Source organism: Neoarius graeffei, chromosome 5, assembly GCF_027579695.1.
Source record: "Neoarius graeffei isolate fNeoGra1 chromosome 5, fNeoGra1.pri, whole genome shotgun sequence".
NCBI classification, from domain to species: Eukaryota; Metazoa; Chordata; class Actinopteri; order Siluriformes; family Ariidae; genus Neoarius; species Neoarius graeffei.
The window spans coordinates 79,827,407-79,851,092 of record NC_083573.1 but is presented as its reverse complement, the minus strand read 5'-3'; the positions used below and the strand labels follow the sequence as shown (position 1 = coordinate 79,851,092).

The window sequence follows — 23,686 nt, the reverse complement described above, 5'->3', positions numbered from 1 at the left end:
TTCTAGAGCAACATATGCTCCCATCCAGACGACATCTCTTTCAGGGAAGACCTTGCATTTTCCAACATGACAATGCCAAACCACATACTGCATCAATTACAGCATCATGGCTGCGTAGAAGAAGGGTCCGGGTACTGAACTGGCCAGCCTGCAGTCCAGATCTTTCACCCATAGAAAACATTTGGCGCATCATAAAACGGAAGATACGACAAAAAAGACCTAAGACAGTTGAGCAGCTAGAATCCTACATTAGACAAGAATGGGTTAACATTCCTATCCCTAAACTTGAGCAACTTGTCTCCTCAGTCCCCAGACGTTTACAGACTGTTGTAAAGAGAAAAGGGGATGTCTCACAGTGGTAAACATGGCCTTGTCCCAACTTTTTTGAGATGTGTTGTTGTCATGAAATTTAAAATCACCCCATTTTTCTCTTTAAATGATACATTTTCTCAGTTTAAACATTTGATATGTCATCTATGTTCTATTCTGAATAAAATATGTAATTTTGAAACTTCCACATCATTGCATTCTGTTTTTATTTACAATTTGTACTTTGTCCCAACTTTTTTGGAATCGGGGTTGTACTTGTAACGAATCAGAGCCCAATACAAAAGATCCCCAATTATTTTGGCTCACCTATTCTATTAGAATCTAATAATCTGTTGTAAAGTGTATTAATGGGATGCGACATCACTCCCTGTTTACCGATGGGAGCCCAGGAATTAAATAAGTGCAATAAAAACAAACTTTTTAATTGTAGGTATTGTATTTAAAACTGTATGGATGTGCCAGAAGCCAACATAAAACCATGCATGCAGAGCATTCTCAGTCAAAAGGGATTAATGATCCAAAAGTGGAGCCTGGTCCATTAACACAAGAACTTATTGCCATGTTTGTGTACAGCAAACAAGCAAGTTATTAAAACCAAGAAGTACACTCAAAAGAAGCAGATATAGAAACCACTCAATGGGATTAGATCCTTACACGCTAACAAAGGATTTTTCCTCCGAGTTGGAACATTATCCATCTGTTGAGTTCCCCGATATCTCAAACTACCTGGTGCTGCAGACATCGTTCTACATGGACACACAGATGAAAACCTGGAAGAGCATGCAGGAGTACAACTTTGTATATGTGGCTGGGTTAAAGATCTGCGGCTCAGGACACTACAAGATAAATCCTGGATCGTTTTTCATTTATGCCCGGGTAAATAGGAATTTCTGGGCTTTTTTTACGCGTCTTTGGGATGGTTGCCAGGACGGTACAAGTTTTAGTGTTGGTTTTAAACAAACCACAGCCACTCGATTCTCAATCCTCCCTGCTCTTCGCTTCCAGCTAAATCATTCACAAAGAGCCACAGAAACCCCTTTAAAGACCTGGGGATGACATGTATTATATGCGCGTTAGTTTACAATATGGCAACCACAATCAAACCGTAAACAAAAACACATCTGAGGACGAAAATGTCTCCTGAACTTCAAAACATCAGGAAATAACGGAAAATAGCAAGAAAAGTGATTTGCGAATCCACACACAAAAGGAGAGCAAACAGCTCAAAATAGCAAAAGATATTAATGAGGAAGATTTCCGTTCTAGAGATGAATAGACCTTTTGATCTCTTTGAGATTTTCCAAAACATCCTGAATAACTGTATATATTTCACAAGGGAGGGGTGTACATGCTACTGAGCATCTTGGAACCATGTGTGTAGTCATGGTATCAGTACGCAACAAGGCCATCAGATATAAACATATACAGTACAGTTCTGTGCAAAAGCCTTAGGCACATGTAAAGAAATGCTGTAGACCAAAATGGCTTCAAAATAATGAAATAAAATGTTTCAACATTAAAAAAAACCCACTATAAACAGCAGTAAGCCATAATAAATGAAAAAAAGTCAATATTTGGTGTGAGACGACTCTTTGCTTTAAAAAAAAAAATAGTAGTCTCAGGTACAATGAGTGCAGTTTGATAAGGAAATGAGCTGTAGGTTTTACTGAGCGTCTTCCAGAACCAGCCCCAGTTCCTCTGGACACTTTGACTGTCACACTCGCTTCTTCATTTTGCACCAAAACCCAGCAGCCGTCATTATGTTTTCTTTTTTAATCTGAAAAGTGCTCTCTTATGTAAAATGCTGCTCAGATACAAACTTTTTTTCTGTAACATTTAATTTTATGCTGGAGAATGAATGTTTGGACTCGAAAATGCTTTTGTCCTGACTCGATAATGTAGAAGTCATAAAATAGAAATATATAACAGAGTTTGTATGAAAAAAATAGGGTGTCTAAGACTTTTGCACAGTATTGTATATGCTATACATTATACATATACAATACACACTTGTGTTGTGTGCAGACATCATCCATTTGTAGCTGTATATACCAGGGGCTCTCAACCTTTTCTATTCTAAGGCCCTATTTATACTTGTAACGAGTCGGGGCCCATTAAAAAAGATCCCCAATTATTTTGGCTCCTCTATTCTATTAGAATCTAATAATCTGTTGTAAAGTGTATTAATGTGTTGCAACATCACTCCTTGTTACAGATGGGAGCCCAGGAATTAAATAAAAACAAACTGTTTTTAATTGTAAGTATTGTATTTAAAACTGTATGGATGTGCCAGAAGCCAACTTAAAACCATGCATGCAGGGCATTCTCAGTCAAAAGCGATTAATGATCCAAAAGTGGAGTCTGGTCCATTAACACAAGAACTTATTGCCATGTTTGTGTACAACAAACAAGCAAGTTATTAAAACCAAGAAGTACACTCAAAAGAAGTGGATATAGAAACCACTCGATGGGATTAGATCCTTACATGCTAACAAAGGATTTTTCCTATGAAAGAAAATTTTACGAGCTAAATTTGACATTAGTAGAATAAGTTTTGATCCTACTGCAGCTGTAATGAAATACAAAGACAATAGTTATGCATACTATTAATTAACTTAATGTGAAGATAATTAACAGATAATCAACAGGTTTCAGTTTTTTTAAGATTGTGCATATTTTTAGTCTTTTGTATTTGTAATTATTGGTATCTGTACATGCATGACCCCACCAGCTCTGCTGATCAACTTACTGCATTTAAATAAAGTCATTCAGTAATTCATTATGAGCTGGAAAATTGTCCATCAGTTGACTTCCCCGATGTCTCAAACTCCCTGGTGCTGCAGACATCGTTCTACACGGACAAACAGATGAAAACCTGGAAGAGCATGGAGGAGCACAATTTTTTATATGTGGCTGGGTTAAAGATCTGGGGATCAGGACACTGCAAGATAAATCCAGGTATCGTTTATGCCCAGGTAAGTAGGAGTTTCTGGGCTTTTTGTACGCGTCTTAGCGATGGTTGCAAGGACGCTACAAGTTTCGGTATCGGGTGTAAACAAACCACAGCTGCTCGATTCTCAATCCTCCCTGCTTTTCTCTTCTAGCAGGCATCACAGAGCCATATAATTTACCCACAAACCTATTTATTTATTCTGCTCTCTCTCTCTCTTTCTCTCTCTCTGTATATGCACATGGGGGGGGGGTTTAAATGCAAAGGAGGAATGTGACAGTAATAAAGCCTTGTTCTTAATTTACCCACAAATTCCACTTGAAATGTATACACCAAACCAGCTATCAGATTTGGGACACTACAACATCCTGAACTGTTTAGTATTTGGCTTCAAACTTGAAAAAAATTCACAACCCACTAGATCACGCTTCGCAGACCACTAATGGGCTGCGGCCCAGTGATTGAGAAACACTGCCATATGCCATTGGGTATGATATAATGGCTATTATTATACATACAGGACACTTTTTTGATGGAATAAAAATGTGTTCTATTCCCTTCTAGCGGGTTTCATTCATTTGGTTTGATAGTGGTGACACGGTGGTGTAGTGGTTAGCGCTGTCGCCTCACAGCAAGAAGGTCCTGGGTTCGAGTCCAGTGGCCGGCGAGGGCCTTTCTGTGTGGAGTTTGCATGTTCTCCCCGTGTCCATGTGGGTTTCCTCCAGGTGCTCCGGTTTCCCCCACAGTCCAAAGACATGCAGGTTAGGCTAACTGGTGGCTCTAAATTGACCGTAGGTGTGAATGTGAGTGTGAACGGTTGTTTGTCTCTGTGTCAGCCCTGCGATGACCTGGCGACTTGTCCAGGGTGTACCCTGCCTCTCACTCATAGTCAGCTGGGATAGGCTCCAGCTTGCCTGCGACCCTGTAGAACAGGATAAGCGGCTACAGATGATGGATGGATGGTTTGATAGCATGCAATATTGTTCGCATATTGCTTATTCTACATGTATTACGTCACTCCACCCAATGGAGAATGAGCGTTGAATATGGTTTACGATCTTGCATGGTTGTCAAGACAACATGACATCACACGTTGGAGTTGATGCGAAATGAGAAATAATAATAAATTCAATTTATATAAGTGCCTCTCTCACACCCAAGGTCGCTTTACAATTAGGGAAAGGGAGGGGGGGAAAAAAAAAAGAGTCCACCAAAAGAAGGTCAGGATGTAATTCCAATGGCGTAGCTGCCCACAGTCCCACCAAAAGGTGCACGAAGATATGTCTCACATCACCTACACAGCTGCCGCGACGCCACCGGGCAACATCACCCGGAACACCGCACCAAGCACAGAAGCACCACCGCACAGAGCACTGGATAACCCTGATGTTAAAAAGAGCAATGAGCTCACTGCAGTCCATAGTGAGGAGCACAGGCATCACCCATGGCAGCCCAAGGCCTGAAGGGAGCCAACACCCAAAACTGGGTCCGGAGCTACACCACAACCGGCAGACAAAACATTTAAAAAAAAAAGCCAACAAACATCAAACTATACAAACACAAAGAGAAAAAAAATAAAAATAAAAGCTCCAGTGAGAAGCAGCAGCCAAAATGCGCACAGGCGGAAATGGAAATTGGAAATGACTCCACAGAAATGTGCAGAAGCATTTCTGTGAAAGAGAAAGATGCGTTAAACAGTCGAAAGGCTCCCAAAACTTCATTAGATATTCTTCACACACATTTACAAGAGAAAAACATACCAACGGACATCGAAAAACTGGAAAAGGGATACGTCGGAGATGTAAAACTTCCGCGCTAGTGAGTGACTGTGACAATTTGTAAACAAACATGGCTGCCAGGTTTGCTTTGTTAAATAGGGACGATTTTGAGAGAATTTTGAAGAGAAGGACGCGTTGAACACCCGAAAGGAACGTGTATGTATAATAATGATAATATTGGCTGGCTTTTTTGTGGTATATCAGATATATTACATTCAGCTATCATGATACTGAACTCATCTTCGATTCATTCAATATCATGCTAGGTGAATGGAATATATCTGAAACACCACTCAAAGTCAGCCAATATTATTTTAATATTATATTACGTTCTTCTATTATTTCCATGCCTTTCCTTCAATATCAATCATTAATGGTCAAATTCACATCATGTGTAAATCCCACAGATGCCGGATTTACCAAATGAGCCAAACACAGAAATCTAAGTGTTGTGGTGCTCAATAAAGTGAAAGTCAGTCTCTCTCTCTCTCTCTAAACACGATACCTCAGATTTGCTCATGCACATATCCTCATTAACTGGCCTGCTTGCTTGCCGGTGGTGTTTTAATGAGTTGGTAATTGATCTAGCTGCTTTCCATGAGGTCAGACCTCAGGAAGCATTGGGCAAGATAGCACGAGCAACCTGAGTACCACAGGAAGCTTAAGTGCTGACCAATGAGTTTACCACCTTATCTCTTGAAGTGTAGCACAATATGGGTGAGAAAGTTTCATTTTAAGGGGGATGTTTGTTTCGTATGTGTGTGTTTGAACGTTTTCCTACAAAACACACCAATGTAAACAGCCTAAGCATACCTGGCAATATGATACTCAGAATTTGAGCCTGCATATCCCTGAGATCTCCGGTTCCCTGGCTCCTACTACCTCAGTGTGTGTTTATAGGTTTACAGGTTATTTGTGAGTCTGTGTTAGTATAAATGCAGACAAACCCACACAGCTAGACAGAAAAATGTTCGCCACGCCTTCTAACCACACAGTGCCGACACTGAAAAATGCCCTGCGCTCTTCCTGTAATGAAAGTTGTGTTCATCATTAAACACAGTGCACCGTGTTGACCCGGTGTTCAGACTGCTGTTTATAGCTGCAGCTAAATGAATGGCTTTGGCCTCAGCAGACTGCAGTAGTTAATGTGGAGTCTTCTGACCCAGCTTCTTGGAAACTACAGCCTGGGCTGAGGGCATAAACACACACTGGTATTATTCAAACAAGACAGTGCCCTCTAGTGTCGCTTCAGAAAAATGACAGAACAGGGATTCCAATAAAAATAATCTACCCCCTGTGGACCCAGAAACATTTACGGAAATCTTTTGTTATGGCTCCAGTGGGAATAGAAACCCTCAGATTTACGTGTTGGGGCCGGTTGTGACGTTGCTGGTGGTGACGTAAATAGTGCTATTGCGACAGCACTATTCATACTGTCTCGGTGTAAAACAACGGCAGCAAACTCAAAACAAGTGAAGAAAACATTATCAGATACAGTTGGAGCGCTGAGTCCGTGGGGATACATTCCAAGATCTAACGCGGATAGCTGAAACTGTGAATAGGAGTGAACCACATATAAAACTTAATTTTTCGTGTTTTTTAACATTTCATTTACAGTGTATTGCAAAAATATTGTCAATTGGAAATGTGCAATCATTTCGAGCAGTATTAATCTTGAGAAAATCTGTGAGACTGTATAAACCTGGAATAATATTTGAACATCTGATATTTGAACATCGAAACTGATTATGTAGCCCGATATTGGTTTGTGTACTGTTATCAGCAGCCTGGGCCTGGCCACTGGAAGTTCCTAACCGTGCAGTGGTAAAGGGACGAATAAATAGCCTCTGCATGAACAAAACAAATGTTCAGAAACAGGAAGACAACTCACACAACAGAGACGTGATGCAGCTTGACTTGTGCCCATGTTGCTAACTAGCTAATGCCTCAGCCTTAGCTTTTCACAACATTGGATTTGCCGCCTTGTGAATTATATTTCATATCCAGTCCTGCTTTGTAGCGTTCTGTTAAATACAGTGGTGCTTGGAAGTTTGTGAACCCTTTAGAATTTTCTATATTTCTGCAAAAATATGACCTAAACATCATCAGATTTTCACACAAGTCCTAAAAGTAGATAAAGAGAACCCAGTTAAACAAATAAGACAAAATATTATACTTGGTTATTTATTTATTGAGGAAAATTATCCAATATTACATATCTGTGAGTGGCAAAAGTATGTGAACATCTAGGATTAGCAGTTAATTTGAAGGTGAAATTAGAGTCAGGTGTTTTCAATCAATGGGATGACAATCAGGTGTGAGTGGGCACCCTGTTTTATTTAAAGAACAGGGATCTATCAAAGTCTGATCTTCACAACACATGCTTGTGGAAGTGTATCATGGCACGAACAAAGGAGATTTCTGAGGACCTCAGAAAAAGCGTTGTTGATGCTCATCAGGCTGGAAAAGGTTACAAAACCATCTCTAAAGAGTTTGGACTCCACCAATCCACAGTCAGACAGATTGTGTACAAATGGAGGAAATTCAAGACCATTGTTACCCTCCCCAGGAGTGGTCGACCAACAAAGATCACTCCAAGAGCAAGGCGTGTAATAGTCGGTGAGGTCACAAAGGACCCCAGGGTAACTTCTAAGCAACTGAAGGCCTCTCTCACATTGGCTAATGTTAATGTTCATGAGTCCATCATCAGGAGAACACTGAACCACAATGGTGTGCATGGCAGGGTTGCAAGGAGAAAGCCACTACTCTCCAAAAAGAACATTGCTGCTCATCTGCAGTTTGCTAAAGATCACATGGACAAGCCAGGAGGCTATTGGAAAAATGTTTTGTGGACGGATGAGACCAAAATAGAACTTTTTGGTTTAAATGAGAAGCGTTATGTTTGGAGAAAGGAAAACACTGCATTTCAGCATAAGAACCTTATCCCATCTGTGAAACATGGTGGTGGTAGTATCATGGTTTGGGCCTGTTTTGCTGCATCTGGGCCAGGACAGCTTGCCATCATTGATGAATTCTGAATTATACCAGCGAATTCTAAAAGAAAATGTCAGGGCATCTGTCCATGAACTGAATCTCAAGAGAAGGTGGGTCATGCAGCAAGACAATGACCCTAAGCTCACAAGTAGTTCTACCAAAGAATGGTTAAAGAAGAATGAAGTTAATGTTTTGGAATGGCCAAGTCAAAGTCCTGACCTTAATCCAATCGGAATGTTGTGGAAGGACCTGAAGCGAGCAGTTCATGTGAGGAAACCCACCAACATGCCAGAGTTGAAGCTGTTCTGTACGGGGAATGGGCTAAAATTCCTCCAAGCCGGTGTGCAGGACTGATCAACAGTTAGCGGAAATGTTTAGTTGCAGTTATTGCTACACAAGGGGGTCACACCAGATACTGAAAGCAAAGGTTCACATACTTTTGCCACTCACAGATATGTAATATTGGATCATTTTCCTCAATAAATAAATGACCAAGTATAATATTTTTGTCTCATTTGTTTAACTGGGTTCTCTTTATCTACTTTTAGGACTTGTGTGAAAATCTGATGGTGTTTTAGGTCATATGAAATATAGAAAATTCTAAAGGGTTCACAAACTTTCAAGCACCTCTGTGTGTGTGTGTGTGTGTGTGTGTGTGTGTGTGTGTGTGTGTGTGTGTGTGTGTGTGAAATATGCACATAAAAACAGAGTAATGTGGACACATTCATCTTTATTTGTTGTAAATACAGACCGTTTTTTATGCAATTATTGTTTTTGTAACTTTTAGGACTTGTGTGAAAATCTGATGAAGTTTTAGGTCATACTTATGTAGAAATATAGAAAATTCTAAAGGGTTCACAAACTTTCAAGCACCACTGTACAGTCAGTTGGGAATACACGATATGCATAACTTTTCCATTCTGGAAGACTGAGTTGTAAATGAAAACTTGTGATCTATTCTGTGTTGTTTTTACCTCATCAGTAACAGATTTGGTATGTGAAACAGTGACGGCGTAGCTCACTCCGGCCCTGTCTCGTCCAGAAGGAATGATATAAAGTGGGCCACCTTGCGCAATAAATGTTGCAAGCTATATACGCTATATACAAGCTATATATAGAAGCTGTATATACCCTAGGAATACTGACCTATTTACCAGAAAGAATCCAAAACGGTGAGGCTACATGTTTTGTATTATTGAGATTTGGATTAAAGTCACATGACCAAAGAAATATATGAACGAGACCGTCAATGACGGCGTAGCTCACTCCGGCCCTGTCTAGTCCAGAACGATCTAAAGTGGGCCACCATGCACAGTTCTACTCTCAACCCATCCAGCTCAAATATTTGCCAGAAAGAATCCAAAATGACAAGGAATTGACTGAGAAGAAGCGATTTTTGTTGAACTGCTCATTAAGGTTTAATTAGTCCATAACTTCTTTAATAATTGTTATGAAGCAAATCTGGGTAGAAGTTATATGCACCCTAGGTACCCCTACCTTCATGCCAGAAAGAATCAAAATTGGTGAAGAATTGAGGGAGAAGAAGCGATTTGTGTGGAAACTGCTAGTTAGGGCTTAATTACTCCATATCTTCATTATTAATTGCAATTATGCAAATTTGGGTAGAAGCCATGTGCACCCCAGACAGACCTACCTTCCTGCCAAAAAGAATAAAAATTGGTGAAGAACTGACAGAGAAGAAGCGATTTTCATGAAATGTGGACAACGCCGGATGGACGCCGGACAACACATGATGGCATAAGTTCATCACCTGTTGGCTGGATGAGCTAACAAGGAAGAACCTCGAATTATTCAGCTGAAGTTAAAGAAAATGTGAACGTTCTGCTTATGTCGTTATCTCTTTGGGTGCACTGGCACCAAAACTGTGGTAATTTTGTTAACCACATGCAATTCATATTTATGACAACAAAATCAGATAAAACTTGTTCTCTCTCCTGTCAATCAAAGAAAAAAAAAACACTAGCCAATCAGGCATGTCTGTGAATTCGTGTATGTGGAAGAGGGTAGATAGCGTTTTTTCCCCCCAAGTTTTTTCCCCCAAGTCCTCTAAACTTCTTGTCTCTTAGAAGAAGTCGAAGAAGCACTTGCGAGGCTTCACCTTCCCTGGTTGGTAGCCATTGTGTCATAGTACAGAGCTAGCTAGTGGGCGGGAACTGCGAAATGACCAAATTAGAAGAAAATGGGAGCTAAGTTATGCTCAACATAACTTACGCTGTGGCAGTCTGGATAAAAGATTCACTCAAACACAGTATCAGTACCAATATGAGACATGTAAACAGAAACACATAGCTACTTTACATCTAAAAGGCTTTTTACTTAGCTCATACTATAACTAATATAATTTATTCAACTACTACTACTACTAAAACATTTCTTTTCAAATGATATTAATCAAACAGGATTGTCCATATTGACAGAATGCAGTAGTGTTAAAAAGTGCATGATGTATAATGGACTGAGTAAATATGAAGTATAAACATAATGCAAACAGAAGAATGAATTGAAGACACGAGTAAAATGAGTCGCATGACATTACTGTGACTCGTAGCGTTTGTAAAACATCTCTGAAAGGATAATGGGTAATTCCGCCCCAAATCACCAGATTTAGAAAAATGTTCGCCACTTACTATCTCAGATTTGCTTAATACTTTCTGGAAATATTGTCAGTGTGCCCAATAAATAGTTTACAAAATTTTAGGCTTGTACCTTCATCAGTTTCTGAGATATAGGGGCTTTAAAAAAGGGGCGCGGCCCCAATTTCACTGTTGAAATGCATGCTACAGAAAACGGACCTAATTTCCATAAGTCATTACTTTTAAACTATTCATGCAAGATACATGAAATTTTCAAGGATTGTTCTTCAATGCCAGATGCCTTTAAATACTAAAATACAAAGTTCACAGTTCAATATTTGCCAAGTTATGGCTTGCTGAAAATCATAAAAAATGTGCTTTGGAGCAACTTTGGCGCCCCATATCTCCACATTAAAGCACACCAGATCTTTCAAATTTTCTTATTTATTACTCATGTTATAGTACTCTTTAGGCAACTAGGTATGTGTTCAAAAGAAGTCAAACTTTCTGATTTATTAGGCTTTAAAAATAAAAAAAAAACATTTTGCGCCTATAATTCAAATGTATGACAAGGTCTACCATAAAAACAATTATACCACTGGAAAGATCTTGTTTTGATTAGCAAATGCACAAAATATGAAGTTGGTACCCTAAACCAAACTACAAATATTAAGGTATCAAGTACGGCATGTTTTAGGATAGACGGAAATGCTGTTTTAAGGCATATTACAATACAATTACAAACCTACAGTGTAGGAAAAATAACAACCTTAAAAATACTTTATTTGAAGAGCTTAAACAGTGTATTGATTTGCTTTTCCACATCAGATGGAAGTTTATACTGCCTGCCAGTTGATGTAAGTGGGGCATCAATGACTTCCATGACATGCACCAGAGGGACCCAACAGTTGTCCTCTCTCCTGGGCCAGCTGTAAGTCTGAGAGGGACCATGAGGATGCATAAATGTTACTTGTACATCTTCCTCCTCTGATAATGCACAAATGTTGCCTATCCACCACTGTCTGTCATACAAACATACAACATATTTACCAGGAATTGTATCTGCCAGAGAGACTGCTGATTTAACAGGGGTTTTATGCATTACTTGTGGCCAATTCCCACTCATATCCACAATGAAGCTAGGACCACCTGACACCCTGCTGACCTGCAGCTGGTTGGACATGATTGGAATGAATGAGTGGTTGTCTCCTGTTTCAGGAATAGTAGCTGACCTTGAAAATCTTGTCTCCAATGCTTTTCCATTCTCCATAACTTCCCCTGTACCAACCCAGATGAAATGGATGTTCTTGATATGTTTTTCTGCCCACAAAAACAGATCAGATGGGGTTAGTATGTGATCACTCCTGACTGCCTGTAAGCTAGCTCGAGCTACTGACCGCTTTACAGTGCCTCCAATACCATCACAGGGTGATTTGCCATGAGAAGTGGCAAAGAAATGCCATTCTGCCAAAAGTCCAAAATCATCTGCATGCTTTATTAGATTTGTGAAATTTTTATAGTTTTTGTATTGGGCTGCTGATCCGTCACTGAAGTAAATGACCTTTTTCAGCTGGGGATGTAAGTGGCATACATATGGTAAAACTTTTAAGAATGCATGCACGGCCACTGTATCATGCTTAAGGCAGTCACTTATTATGCAGATAGAGATGCATTTCGTTACTTTTGTACCATCTTCATTCTTTGCTCTAATGTACACTGCAAATGGATGAAGAGTGCATTGGCTGTTGTCCCAGTGGTATCCCTGGGCAGAATCCTGTACACAGAATGAATAGTTTTCGGCAAAATCCAAAAGCATAATACATTCATCCCCTCACAGATTTTCCTTCAAATTCTTCAAATATCCACTCTGGTGTTTGGCAATAGGGTACCAACTTCATATTTTGTGCATTTGCTAATCAAAACAAGCTCTTTCCAGTGGTATAATTGTTTTTATGGTAGACCTTGTCATACATTTGTAATATGCATTTGAATTATAGGCGCAAAATGTTTTTTTTTTATTTTTAAAGCCTAATAAATCAGAAAGTTTGATTTCTTTTGAACACATACCTAGTTGCCTAAAGAGTACTATAACATGAGTAATAAATAAGAAAATTTGAAAGATCTGGTGTGCTTTAATGTGGAGATATGGGGCGCCAAATTTGCTCCAAAGCACATTTTTTATGATTTTCAGCAAGCCATAACTTGGCAAATATTGAACTGTGAACTTTGTATTTTAGTATTTAAAGGCGTCTGGCATTGAAGAACAATCCTTGAAAATTTCATGTATCTTGCATGAATAATTTAAAAGTAATGACTTATGGAAGTTAGGTCCGTTTTCTGTAGCACACGTTTTAACAGTGAAATTGGGGCCACGCCCCTTTTTTAAAGCCCTTATATCTCAGAAACTAATGAAGGTACAAGCCTAAAATTTTGTACAATATTTATTGGGCACACTATTTCCCGAAAGTATGAAGCAAATCTGAGATGGTCAGTGGCGAGGCCTCTGTGATTTCACATAGATTGACCCTATTATTATACTACTAGAAATACATCTAAACCAGTGTTTCGCAAAGTGTGGTCCGCGGACCACTGGTGGTCCGCGAGGTGATCTACAAATGTAGTCAGCGTTTTCAAGATAAGCTAGCGTATGCTTTGTAACATTATTAGAAAGTTAAATTTATACAATCTTGTTTTTAACGGCAATCAAACGGGCCTGTAATTTCATCATTATTATTATTTAAAAAGCGTTCTGCATCTGAATTTGCACCACATAAAACTTGTAGTGTGCACGTGCTCTTATTCCGCCTCTCGTCTCTAGGCAACAGTCACCTCACAAATCTCTGCCTCACAGGCAAACAGCTAGGCAGACCTGAAAACAAGCAAACGAAAATTCTGAACATATAATAGGCTAATCCTAACTAGCTCGTGTTCGTGGCGATTTTTTAAATTTACTTTTTAATTTAATTTTGTGTGGCCTTCACTCGCAATTGGAATGATATTTTCCGGAATTAGACACAGACTTGGAGTGGATCAGAAATCCATTTGGAGACAAAACCCACATCGAACGTGTCAGTTCTGCATTATCTGCAAGAGAGGTTGACAGCCTAATGGACATTGCAGCGGATGGCTCCCTAAAGATGGCATTTAGGGAAAAATCACTAACAGATTTCTGGGTTCATGTGCAGCCAGACAACCCCAAACTTGCTGAGTCTGCATTAAAAACACTCCTGCCATTTTCATCCACATACAGATGCGAGGTTGGGTTTTCAGCACTGGTTGGGTTAAAAACTAAAAAGTGAAACCAAGTCAATGTGGCCCCCAATCTCAGATTAAAGCTGTCCAGCTTGGAACCAGATATTAAATCATTGATGCTTAGTATGCATTAGCACCACTCCTCCCATTAAGGAAAAAGAGTCAGTTTTGAGCAGAAGACAAGTAAGTGTAATCTGTTAAATCTAAAATTTGTTTTGTTAATTTCAGTTCATTCATGTTCCTCCTAATTTTGAGCAATTTTGAACTATTGATATGAAATGTTCTGATTAACTGTTTGCTGAATTTTAAACCTCCATACTTTTGCCTTTAAAAACCATGGAGGATATGGAATGGATAGGCCTTTAATGTATTTAGTTAACCATAATTTTTTCAATTAAAAACACCTAATAGACCCCTTTCACATGACGTCACCGCGCCGCGAGATTTTGTTAGGCGCCATATTGGAAGACCAAGTACATGCACTCGCAATATAAAACAAACTACGAGCGAGAGTAAAGTGACACGATGGCTGATAATTCTGGTTATGTGAGTACATTACCAGCTGCAGAAAGGGCACAGTATGTGGAGAAACTGGCTGTGATTGATGGGTTTGACCCATATAATAAGACTCGGGGCAAGGGAGAATGGAAACATAAGGAGGACCTGACACCAATTCTGCCATCTGTTTGCTACCCAGACATTGTAAACTATTTGTTGTTTACACCCAGTGCCTACACTCAGTGTTCGAACTATGCCGATATTTTCGGGGGGTCCCTTTTTTTCCCTTGGGGGGGGGCTTGCGCTTGTCTCGGAGCGCGGATCTCCAAACACATGAGAAGCCTTGCGCTTGTCTCAGAGCGCGGATCTCCAAACACATGAGAAGCCTATCTTACGCACATATCACGCGGACTCCACACCTCCACACACGCATCGCGTCTGAAGTCATAACTCATCAGGGGAAATCGTGTCCACATTGGCATGTTCAAAAAACAACCTCGCGTCAACAATGATACCACATGCAAGAAAAAAAAACAGTCAGGCTACTCAACAACCAACCTGGCAGCAGCGAGCAAGCCCCAAACCATCCTAAATTATTATTATTATTAAATTGTAGAAGTCTGGGAGGCTTGCTCCTCATACAGTTATCAACTTGGGGCCAATTTAACATGTTTTAAATCTGAATTTCTTGCGTCTGCTTACCTCAAAGTGTCCGCAGATCATGCACAGACATCCATTATATCCACAGTTTTTTGCCAAGTCTCACACAGGTTTCTTTCAAGTCTACTGTTGGGCCAATAAATCATAAATAAAACAGCTCAGATTTGTTTAAGTTGTTTGCCACTCCACTTTATTCTCGTGGGTTCACATACCGCTGCCGTTATTTCCCCCTAATCACGAGTTTGTTGGTCTTCCAAAATGGCGCAGGGTCTGTTTACTTCCGGTTTCGGGTGACGTCAGTGAAAGGGGTCTATAGTACACATCTCTGTATGGTGTGTGTGTGTGTGTGGGGGGGGGGGGGGGGGGGGGTGTTGACAGGTGGTCCCTGAAATTTTTTTTTGGGACAAAGTGGTCCTTGGTCTGAAAAAGTTTGAGAAACACTGATCTAAACTAATACATGATTTTTTGTGCAGTAGTGGAGGTAAACAGGGATGTGTGTGTACCTGACAGTGACCCATATATGCCAGGGTTTTGCCGCTCTGGTACAGCAGGCACAAGTTGGTGTGCTCCATGCTGTCCGTGTCGCAAGCTGGATCCAGCTGGTTTGGGTCACAGCCGGAAGGGTGGCCCACGCACTGGTACTGCACACATGGGTAGTCTGTCGTATTCGTCAGACACACACGCCGCTTCGGGATACACCTGAGACAGAAAACACAAAATGATACTGTTGTTGAATCACAGGCGATTAAACAAAACAATACAATGGCTAATGCAAGTCATTTGAAATATAGTTAACAGTTATTCCACAAAATGGAGTCGTACATGAGGTGAGAGCCGACGAGGCACGTAGCACCGAGCTGGCTATAAGCCACAGACAACGAGATTGAGTGGAATAACTTAACTATCCTTCAAATGACTTGCATTAGCCATTGTACCAATAACTGTTTTATTCTATCCACATTCACTGGATTCTGAGAAACAGAGCATTTTTATTTTTTGCAAATTCGATAAATAAAGACGATACAAAACATCCGACAAAATTATTTCTGCTTAGAATGTAAACAAACCTGCGAAATAACAGTAGCAGTTTGTGAAAAATGCGATAATAATAATTCTTGAAAAATAAAAAAGATACATTCTTACCATCAAATACTTTTATTCCATATTTTGTTGGGTTTTTTTGTATTTTTTTGGGTTTTGTTTTCGAGTCGAGTTTTTATTTCGTCCTCGGTTGGTTCAGCAACACGCTCCGCCATTTTGTTTTTCTCTACTCACGGTATATGAGCTGATATCCTAGTAGTTAGAGTAGCCAGTCAGAGAGCACAACTGCTCATATCCAGTGAATGTGGATAGAATAAATGATGATAGACTTGTACTGAGAAATGACTCTGCAAGTAGAATAAGCAGATATTGAATGGCTAATTGAAATGACAATGTCAGTCTGAGAGAAGCTACTGTCCTGTGATAGATGTGAAGATAGGCACGTAACGATTCACCTAATTCACGATTCGATCCGATTTGTGATATTGGGTTCACAATTCGATTTTCCCACAATGTTTTTGAAAAAATTAAATGAAGAAAATGTTATTACCAAGAAATGCAACATTTATTTTCCTTTTCTTTCTCAACTTCAATATTCCATTTTGTAAAATTAAAAACAAACAAACAAAAGAAAAACTTTTTTTTCATAATAACCCGGAGCTTGACATGAACTTTTTACTCCATTCGTCCAGTCGGACAAGCAGCAATATTTTTCACTTGACCTGTCCATAAACTTTTTATTACTCTGTATTTACTAGTTCAGTGAAAGGAAACCGGTTAACAAAGTTTATCAAAAAGCAGGTATCGTTATAATAATCATTATGCTTTAATGATTTATAATTTTTCAATAAAACTCAAACTTTAGCTGTAACAATAAACAAAAACTATCCAATGCCCCATTATGGTGCGCGTGTTGTTCTAACCCATTACCTGATCTGCAGTTTTAAGAGTTAGATTCACCCAAATTCAAAGCTTCTGGAGGAAATAAAGTTAAATCTTGATTAATCCAGTAAAACTTGAAGTATAAATTAATTTAAAGAAATAAAAATGAAAGAAAACAAGTTGGACATGATAAGGGTGACAGAATCACGTTGTGAATGAAAACAAACCGTAAGTGACTTCGGCACTGTCGTAAAATTCCCCTGAAATATTTTACGACGTCTGTGATTGTTAACGTGAACCACACAAAAGAAAAATAATGAATGTCCGAATGAAATGAAGATTCACCACAGATATTTATTTTACTGAGGTATTTGGTTGCCATTTCTCAGATTTGAATAAATTCAGAGTCTAATAATCTATAATTAGATATTACGACATGGTTATTTTTACACATGCACCTGCTGCACTTGTCTGAATTTCAGAATTTCAGAAACAATAAAATGGCTGGATCACTGAAGCGACTGAACTAGTTTTGTTGGAACTTTATTGATGTAACTCTTGAATAGTTACTATCAAAATGGTGATTTTCAACAAATTTTCAACTTGTCCCGTCAGACAGGCAGATGCGGATTTGACTTGTCCGGACCAAACATTTGTTGTCCCGGACAGTCAGACTACCATTAATGTCGAGTCCTGTAACCAACAATAATCATTTACTCACGTTTGTAAAGGTTGGAGGAAAACATAATAACCTATTAACTAAAATAATCCTTTTATTAAAAATGAAAAAAACTTAATAACAAATAGACCTTTTTTGAATAACAGTGATCTACTGGTACATTTTCTTCTCTTTTCTTTAGCTTTCAGTAGTCTGTAAAATGACAGCTCTGTTTTTTTTGTTAAATCTATTTGTACAGTCAATTGCACAACAGCCTTTTGCCATTTTAGATCTGTGTTGTTTGTGTGTGTTTTTGCGGCATTAGTGCTGTGTTACTTCCGTCTAAGGTGAAGTCATGTGGATTCCCACTATTTTGCATTATTGCACCCTCTGCTGTCTAAACAATGCAATTAGAGCTTGGAAAAAACTAAGAGATTATGCAGCCTGATCATAATCATGATTCTTTTTCTATTTCGATTCGAATTGTCATAAATTTGTATCATGATTTATCGTCATATCATTACATGCCTATATGGAGGTCATCTCCTATAACAGAAACTGAGTGTTTACACAAAACAGTATGTTTCTTTGTTTTTAATGTGTCTGTGTGACACCTTAAGTGGGATTCTATGGTATTACATGACATTTTATAAGAACAGAGGCAAATATGCTGTAGGTCAGGTGCATGAGACACAGGGTAAAATTCTCTCTCCACTGAGAATCATCAACTCCTTATGTCAGATAACCTTGCCATCTCACAGCTTCAGCATCCTTCTGAGCTTGATTTATTGTCTTATAAAGTTATGAATGTTATCCCTGTGTCCATGTGGATTTCTCCAGTTTCCTCTAAAAACTTGTCCCTAGGTGTGAGTGAGTGTGTGAATACACGTTCAAGGACTGGCGCCTCATCCATGGTGTATTCCCAACTCACAGTGTTCCTGGGAAAGGCTCTGATTCCACCACAAGCCTGGCCAAGATAAAATGATTACTGAAAATGAATGAATGCAACAGCTTAATTATTATTTACATATTTATTATATTTTTTATAGTTTTAGTCTGGAAAGTTTTAAGCTGTCTTATAAATATGTTCTTCTATATAGTGCAGACTGAGCAGGATCTTTGGAGATAAACATTCATATAAGAAGCAGATTGAACTGACACGATAAAGTGTGAGTGAAAGATGAGAAGTCGTGTTATTTTATATATCCGGCTGTTTCCTTCATCTTGCCTTTTTCATAACATCTCTAATCCTGAGGTTTGGGGAGATGTGCTTTAGGAAATCAGAGAGAGAGAGAGAGCAGGAGAACAAGGTAGAAATGCAGTTAAGCGTGAATCGAAGTTATTACTGAATCACAGAATCCCCTTTCCTGTTCATTTCAACAGGGATTTGCTTTTTATTACTGAAATATAAGGAATATTTATCAGAGTTTCCACACACAATGTCAATGCTGCACTGAGAGATCTCTCAGGAAATACAAAGGACCACAGAAAGCTGAATATAAAAGTTAAAGCAGAAACTGAGTTACTGTCCCATGTGTATAGGAGGAATGTAGAAAAGACCAGTCAAATTTAAGACTGAACAAGCTACAGAAGAATTTCAACTAGAAAGAAAAAAAGGAAAATAATTGGACTATTTTCCCCATACTCCCATATGGACCATAATGGTTATAATGTGGGGTTAAAAAAACAAAACAAAACAAAAAAAAAACCCCCACAAAAAAACAAGAGTGCTCTGAGAGCACAATATCCCCCACTGGCAACTCTGCCATAACTCTGGTAAAATGCGACTGAATTGAATGAAATTGCAATATGCATATTACTGACATATAACAAAGAATCCTGTCAAGTTTCATGAAATTCTTCCAAAAATTGTGGGAGGAGTTGATTTCAGAAGCTAAGTACCCTTCCCGGGACGGACGGACATCGCCACGACATAATCCCCCTTCGGGCCTTTCAGCCAGCGGGGGACAAAAATTGTGAGGGAAGTTGATTTCAGAAAGCAAGCACACCTTGATGAAATTGCCGAAGTACAAGTTTATTAATAATCAAGGGCATAACTCTGTTAAAATTTGCCCAAATTAAATGAAATTTAAATATGCATATAACTGTCATAACAAAGCCTTTTGCCAAGTTTGGTGAAATTCCTCCATAAACTGTGAGAGGAGTTGATTTCAGAAGAACGTACACCCTCATGAAATTCTCAAAGTACAAGTTATTTAATCAAGGGTCAAAACTCTGGTAAAATTTTCACAAATGAAATCAAATTGCGATATGCGTATTACCATCATATAACAAGGCCTTTTGCCAAGCATCGAGAAATTTGTCCAAAAATTGTGAGAGGAGTTGATGTCAGAAGGCAAGCACACCTTCATGAAATTGTGAAAGTACAAGGCTGTTAATCAACGGCTGTAACTCTGGTCAAATGCGACCTAATTTAACAAACTAACAATATGCATACTACCGACATACAACAATGCCTCTTGTCAAGTTTGGTGAAATTCCTCCAAAAATTGTGAGAGGAGTTGATTTCAGAAGGAAAATACACTCGTGAAACTGTTAAAGTATAATTTTGTGAGTCAAGGACTGTAACTCTGATAAAATGCGACTGAATTGAACAAAATTACAATATGTGTATTACCGACATATAACAAAGAACCCTGTCAGGTTTTGTGAAATTCCTCCAAAAATCGTGAGAGGAGTTGATTTCAGAAGGTGAGCACCCTTCCTGGGACAGACGGACGGACGGACATCGCCATGACATAATCCCCCTTCGGTCCTTTCAGCCAGCGGGGAATAAAAAACTGGGATATTGAGGTTGCTATTTGTGAGATTGTGAGAATTTGTTGGAATTTTTCGACTGAAATATTTGAGATATTGGAAAAATACGAGAGCCTGGAGAAGTAGTGTGCCCAAATCTGTCCACTGTCCAGTGATTTTAGTGTTAGTTAGTGTCATGGTGCGGTATCATGTTTAAAAACAAAAAGAAAAAAAAGGAGAGTTCTTCTGAAGTAGAAGTGAGTTTAGTAAGGACATGGAGGTTAAAGTGTAGCGATGGATCATATTACACAGCTGCTGTCTGACATAAAAGGAATGGAAGCCAAATGTGGAGGAAATTTTAAACAGCTGAGATTTGATGTTTGTGGCAGACTCATTTGTTTTAAGTGCCCAAGCTGTTAGCTGTTAGCCACATTGCAAGGCATTGCCAGACCTGACCCATAAGGAAATCAATCTTTTAGGGGCCTGTGTATCAAAACACTGTGGCAACTCTGCCCCCTGTGGTCAGACAACAAACTACAGGTAACTGATAGTTGGAACAGATAGAAATGTCTTAGGGCGGCACGGTGGTGTAGTGGTTAACGCTGTCACCTCGCAGCAAGAAGGTTCGGGTTCGAGCCCCATGGCCGGCGAGGGCCTTTCTGTGCGGAGTTTGCATGTTCTCCCCATGTCCGCATGGGTTTCCTCCGGGTGCTCCGGTTTCCCCCACAGTCCAAAGACATGCAGGTTAGGTTAACTGGTGACTCTAAATTGACCGTAGGTGTGAATGGTTGTCTGTGTCTATGTGTCAGCCCTGTGATGACCTGGCGACTTGTCCAGGGTGTACCCCGCCTTTCGCCCGTAGTCAACTGGGATAGGCTCCAGCTTGCCTGCGACCCTGTAGAACAGGATAAAGCGGCTAGAGATAATGAGATGAGATGAGAAATGTCTTATGCCACATTATAAAAATTGGAACGGGAGTATAAGTATAAAATGCCTTCAACGGCACTTCAACATCTATTCGTCAATAGTATCACGACTCGGCAAAACTCATCCTTCTGGTGTGAACATGTGACTACTGAGAAATTTGTGTCCCAGAGCCATCTCTAGGCCTGTATAATGTGGAGAGATCTAAAACCTGTACATACAGCAAGAACTCTCTGGGGCGTACTGTGAAAAAATTCAGCAGACCTCTCTGACATTTCTTAGTTGTTGGAAAAAATCGAAATAAGTGTGAAAATGGCCAACTTGGCTTGTCCCACCTGCAAACTTGGTTTGAACTAACAGTGTTATTTCTCCACTGAAAGCCAGCAGATAAGATTAGACTCTATGCATGTCATGGACGTGAGTGTGTGTTTAAAGAAAATACAAGTAATCTTGATGCAGCTTTTAATCATTTCGACTGCAGCTCAGCCAAAGTAGGTGTCCCACGAACTTGTGGTCAACTATGTGACGGTGCTGAATTCAGCCTCAGCGTTGCAACGGTTACTCAGATACAAGGTTCACCTGCCTCATGTCATCTGGCAGGGCAACAGAACAACATCTCGTACACACGATTGTGTGTACTGCTTTTGATATGTTTTCTGCATGGAGTTGAGTGTGTAAAAATCGAAGCGTACCTTTTTTACGTGTCAACGATTTGATGGTGATTACATCTGCGTGATTTAACTGTGGTAAGTAGTCAGTATCATGAAACAAAATGGCAGCCCACTCCCTTCACGCACATGACCCTGGGCGATAATAGGTTGATACCAAGAGACATGGCAAGCCAAAAAGCCCAAAATTAGTCAACTATGTGACATCAACTATGTGACGTCCAACTGAAGGTAGATTTAGCATTGCCAGTGCTGCTGGATACTGTAGTGCAGGCTACAATTCTACCAACAATGTCAACTGATGAAGCCAAATTCTTGACAACAAGGCATTTGATTTTGATTTTAAAGGAGGGGGTGCGCAAAAAGTAACACGTCGAGCTTAGTTATTATTAGCTTAAATATTCTGACTACATTTCGTCCCAAATTAAGATAAAAAGTTACAAGTTAGTATTTTCTGTCATTTATACAGAATACTTAAGGATTACAGCCACCAGGACTGTATTACAGGAATAGATAGTAGCTGCTCTGTCTGTCACAGAGTTGACAGCTCACAAAATGATGTATGTGATTAGTGTTGTATACTGAAAAAGATAAAAGCATTTGAGCGCGGCTCTGCTGTGTACCTTTCACTTGGGATGTGGTATTATCATCTGGCAGTATTTATACCAAAACCCATCATACTTCATTTTTGCCCAATTGCCCACCCCAAATTTCTCAGTATTCACAGGAACACTCGTGTGCATTTTGTCCTGTGAAATACCGGGGTCCCATCCAGGGTGTATTCCCGGCTCGTGTTCTGTGTTCCTGGGGCAGGCACCAAATCCACTGTCCAAGATAAAGTGTACCCTGAAGATAAACAGATGAATGAAGTGACCTGTGCTTTCAGTTTATTTGTAGGATGACCAGCAGCTCTTCGTATCAGACATGAGGTACTTGATCCATGGCAACCAGACTGTTTACGGACGTCAGTGCTTCAAGGTTGGCTCCATAAGTGCACTGCAACTGGGTTTTTAACAGCAAGGATTTGCCATTTTATCATCCTGTTTACAAAAGAACAAACAATGGAATTATGTTCTCACTTTGAACACTGGGCCAGGGAAGGGATGTTATAAAACAAGCTGGTGGGTGTTACATAAGACAGATTCCACAAGACATTTATTTCAGAGGGCAAGCTACACAAGCAGGAGCCTTATTTGATGTGCTCAAGAGCTCTTTAATACTTTGTTCTCTTCATGTTCTTACAGTAAGCAAGTGGTCTGGAGATACAATGAAAAATTGGTCAGAAGAGTCCAGTAGATGCTTCATTAAGTTCTATATTAACTGCAGAAGAATGGACTTTTGCGCCGGCTGGCATGGAGGAAGCACACAAAAGAAGCCTTCTATAAGTTGACAGAACTCACATTCACGAGGTCAGTGCAACTGATTCCTTTCCACATGATTAGGAGTAAAGGAGAAGTGTTAATAAATGCTCTTGGGTGACTACTTCTTCTTCATGTGTCAGGTCTGGAACAGACATCGATGATCATGTCTCTCCAGTCCTCTCTGTTGTCAGCTAAGCGTACGAACTCTGTGTTCTTGAGGTGGTTGTTTGTGTATTCTCTCAGACTGTTAGTGAATGTTATTCGCTGTCTTCCTTGGCTTTTCTTACCCTCAATCTTGCCACACAGTATCAATTTTTCTAAACCATCTTTCCTCATGAC

At 39.6% G+C, this 23,686-nt stretch overlaps 1 protein-coding gene across 2 annotated transcripts in view; it reads right to left on the bottom strand.

The window, feature by feature from the left end:
* reck (reversion-inducing-cysteine-rich protein with kazal motifs) overlaps window positions 1-23,686 on the bottom strand; it is a 193,917-nt gene that overhangs the window by 13,481 nt on the left and 156,750 nt on the right. For both annotated transcript variants that reach the window (XM_060922458.1, XM_060922457.1), the window contains exon 17: window positions 15,560-15,755. In XM_060922458.1, coding sequence (XP_060778441.1) covers window positions 15,560-15,755 — 196 coding nt within the window. The remainder of the gene's footprint in view (window positions 1-15,559; window positions 15,756-23,686) is intronic.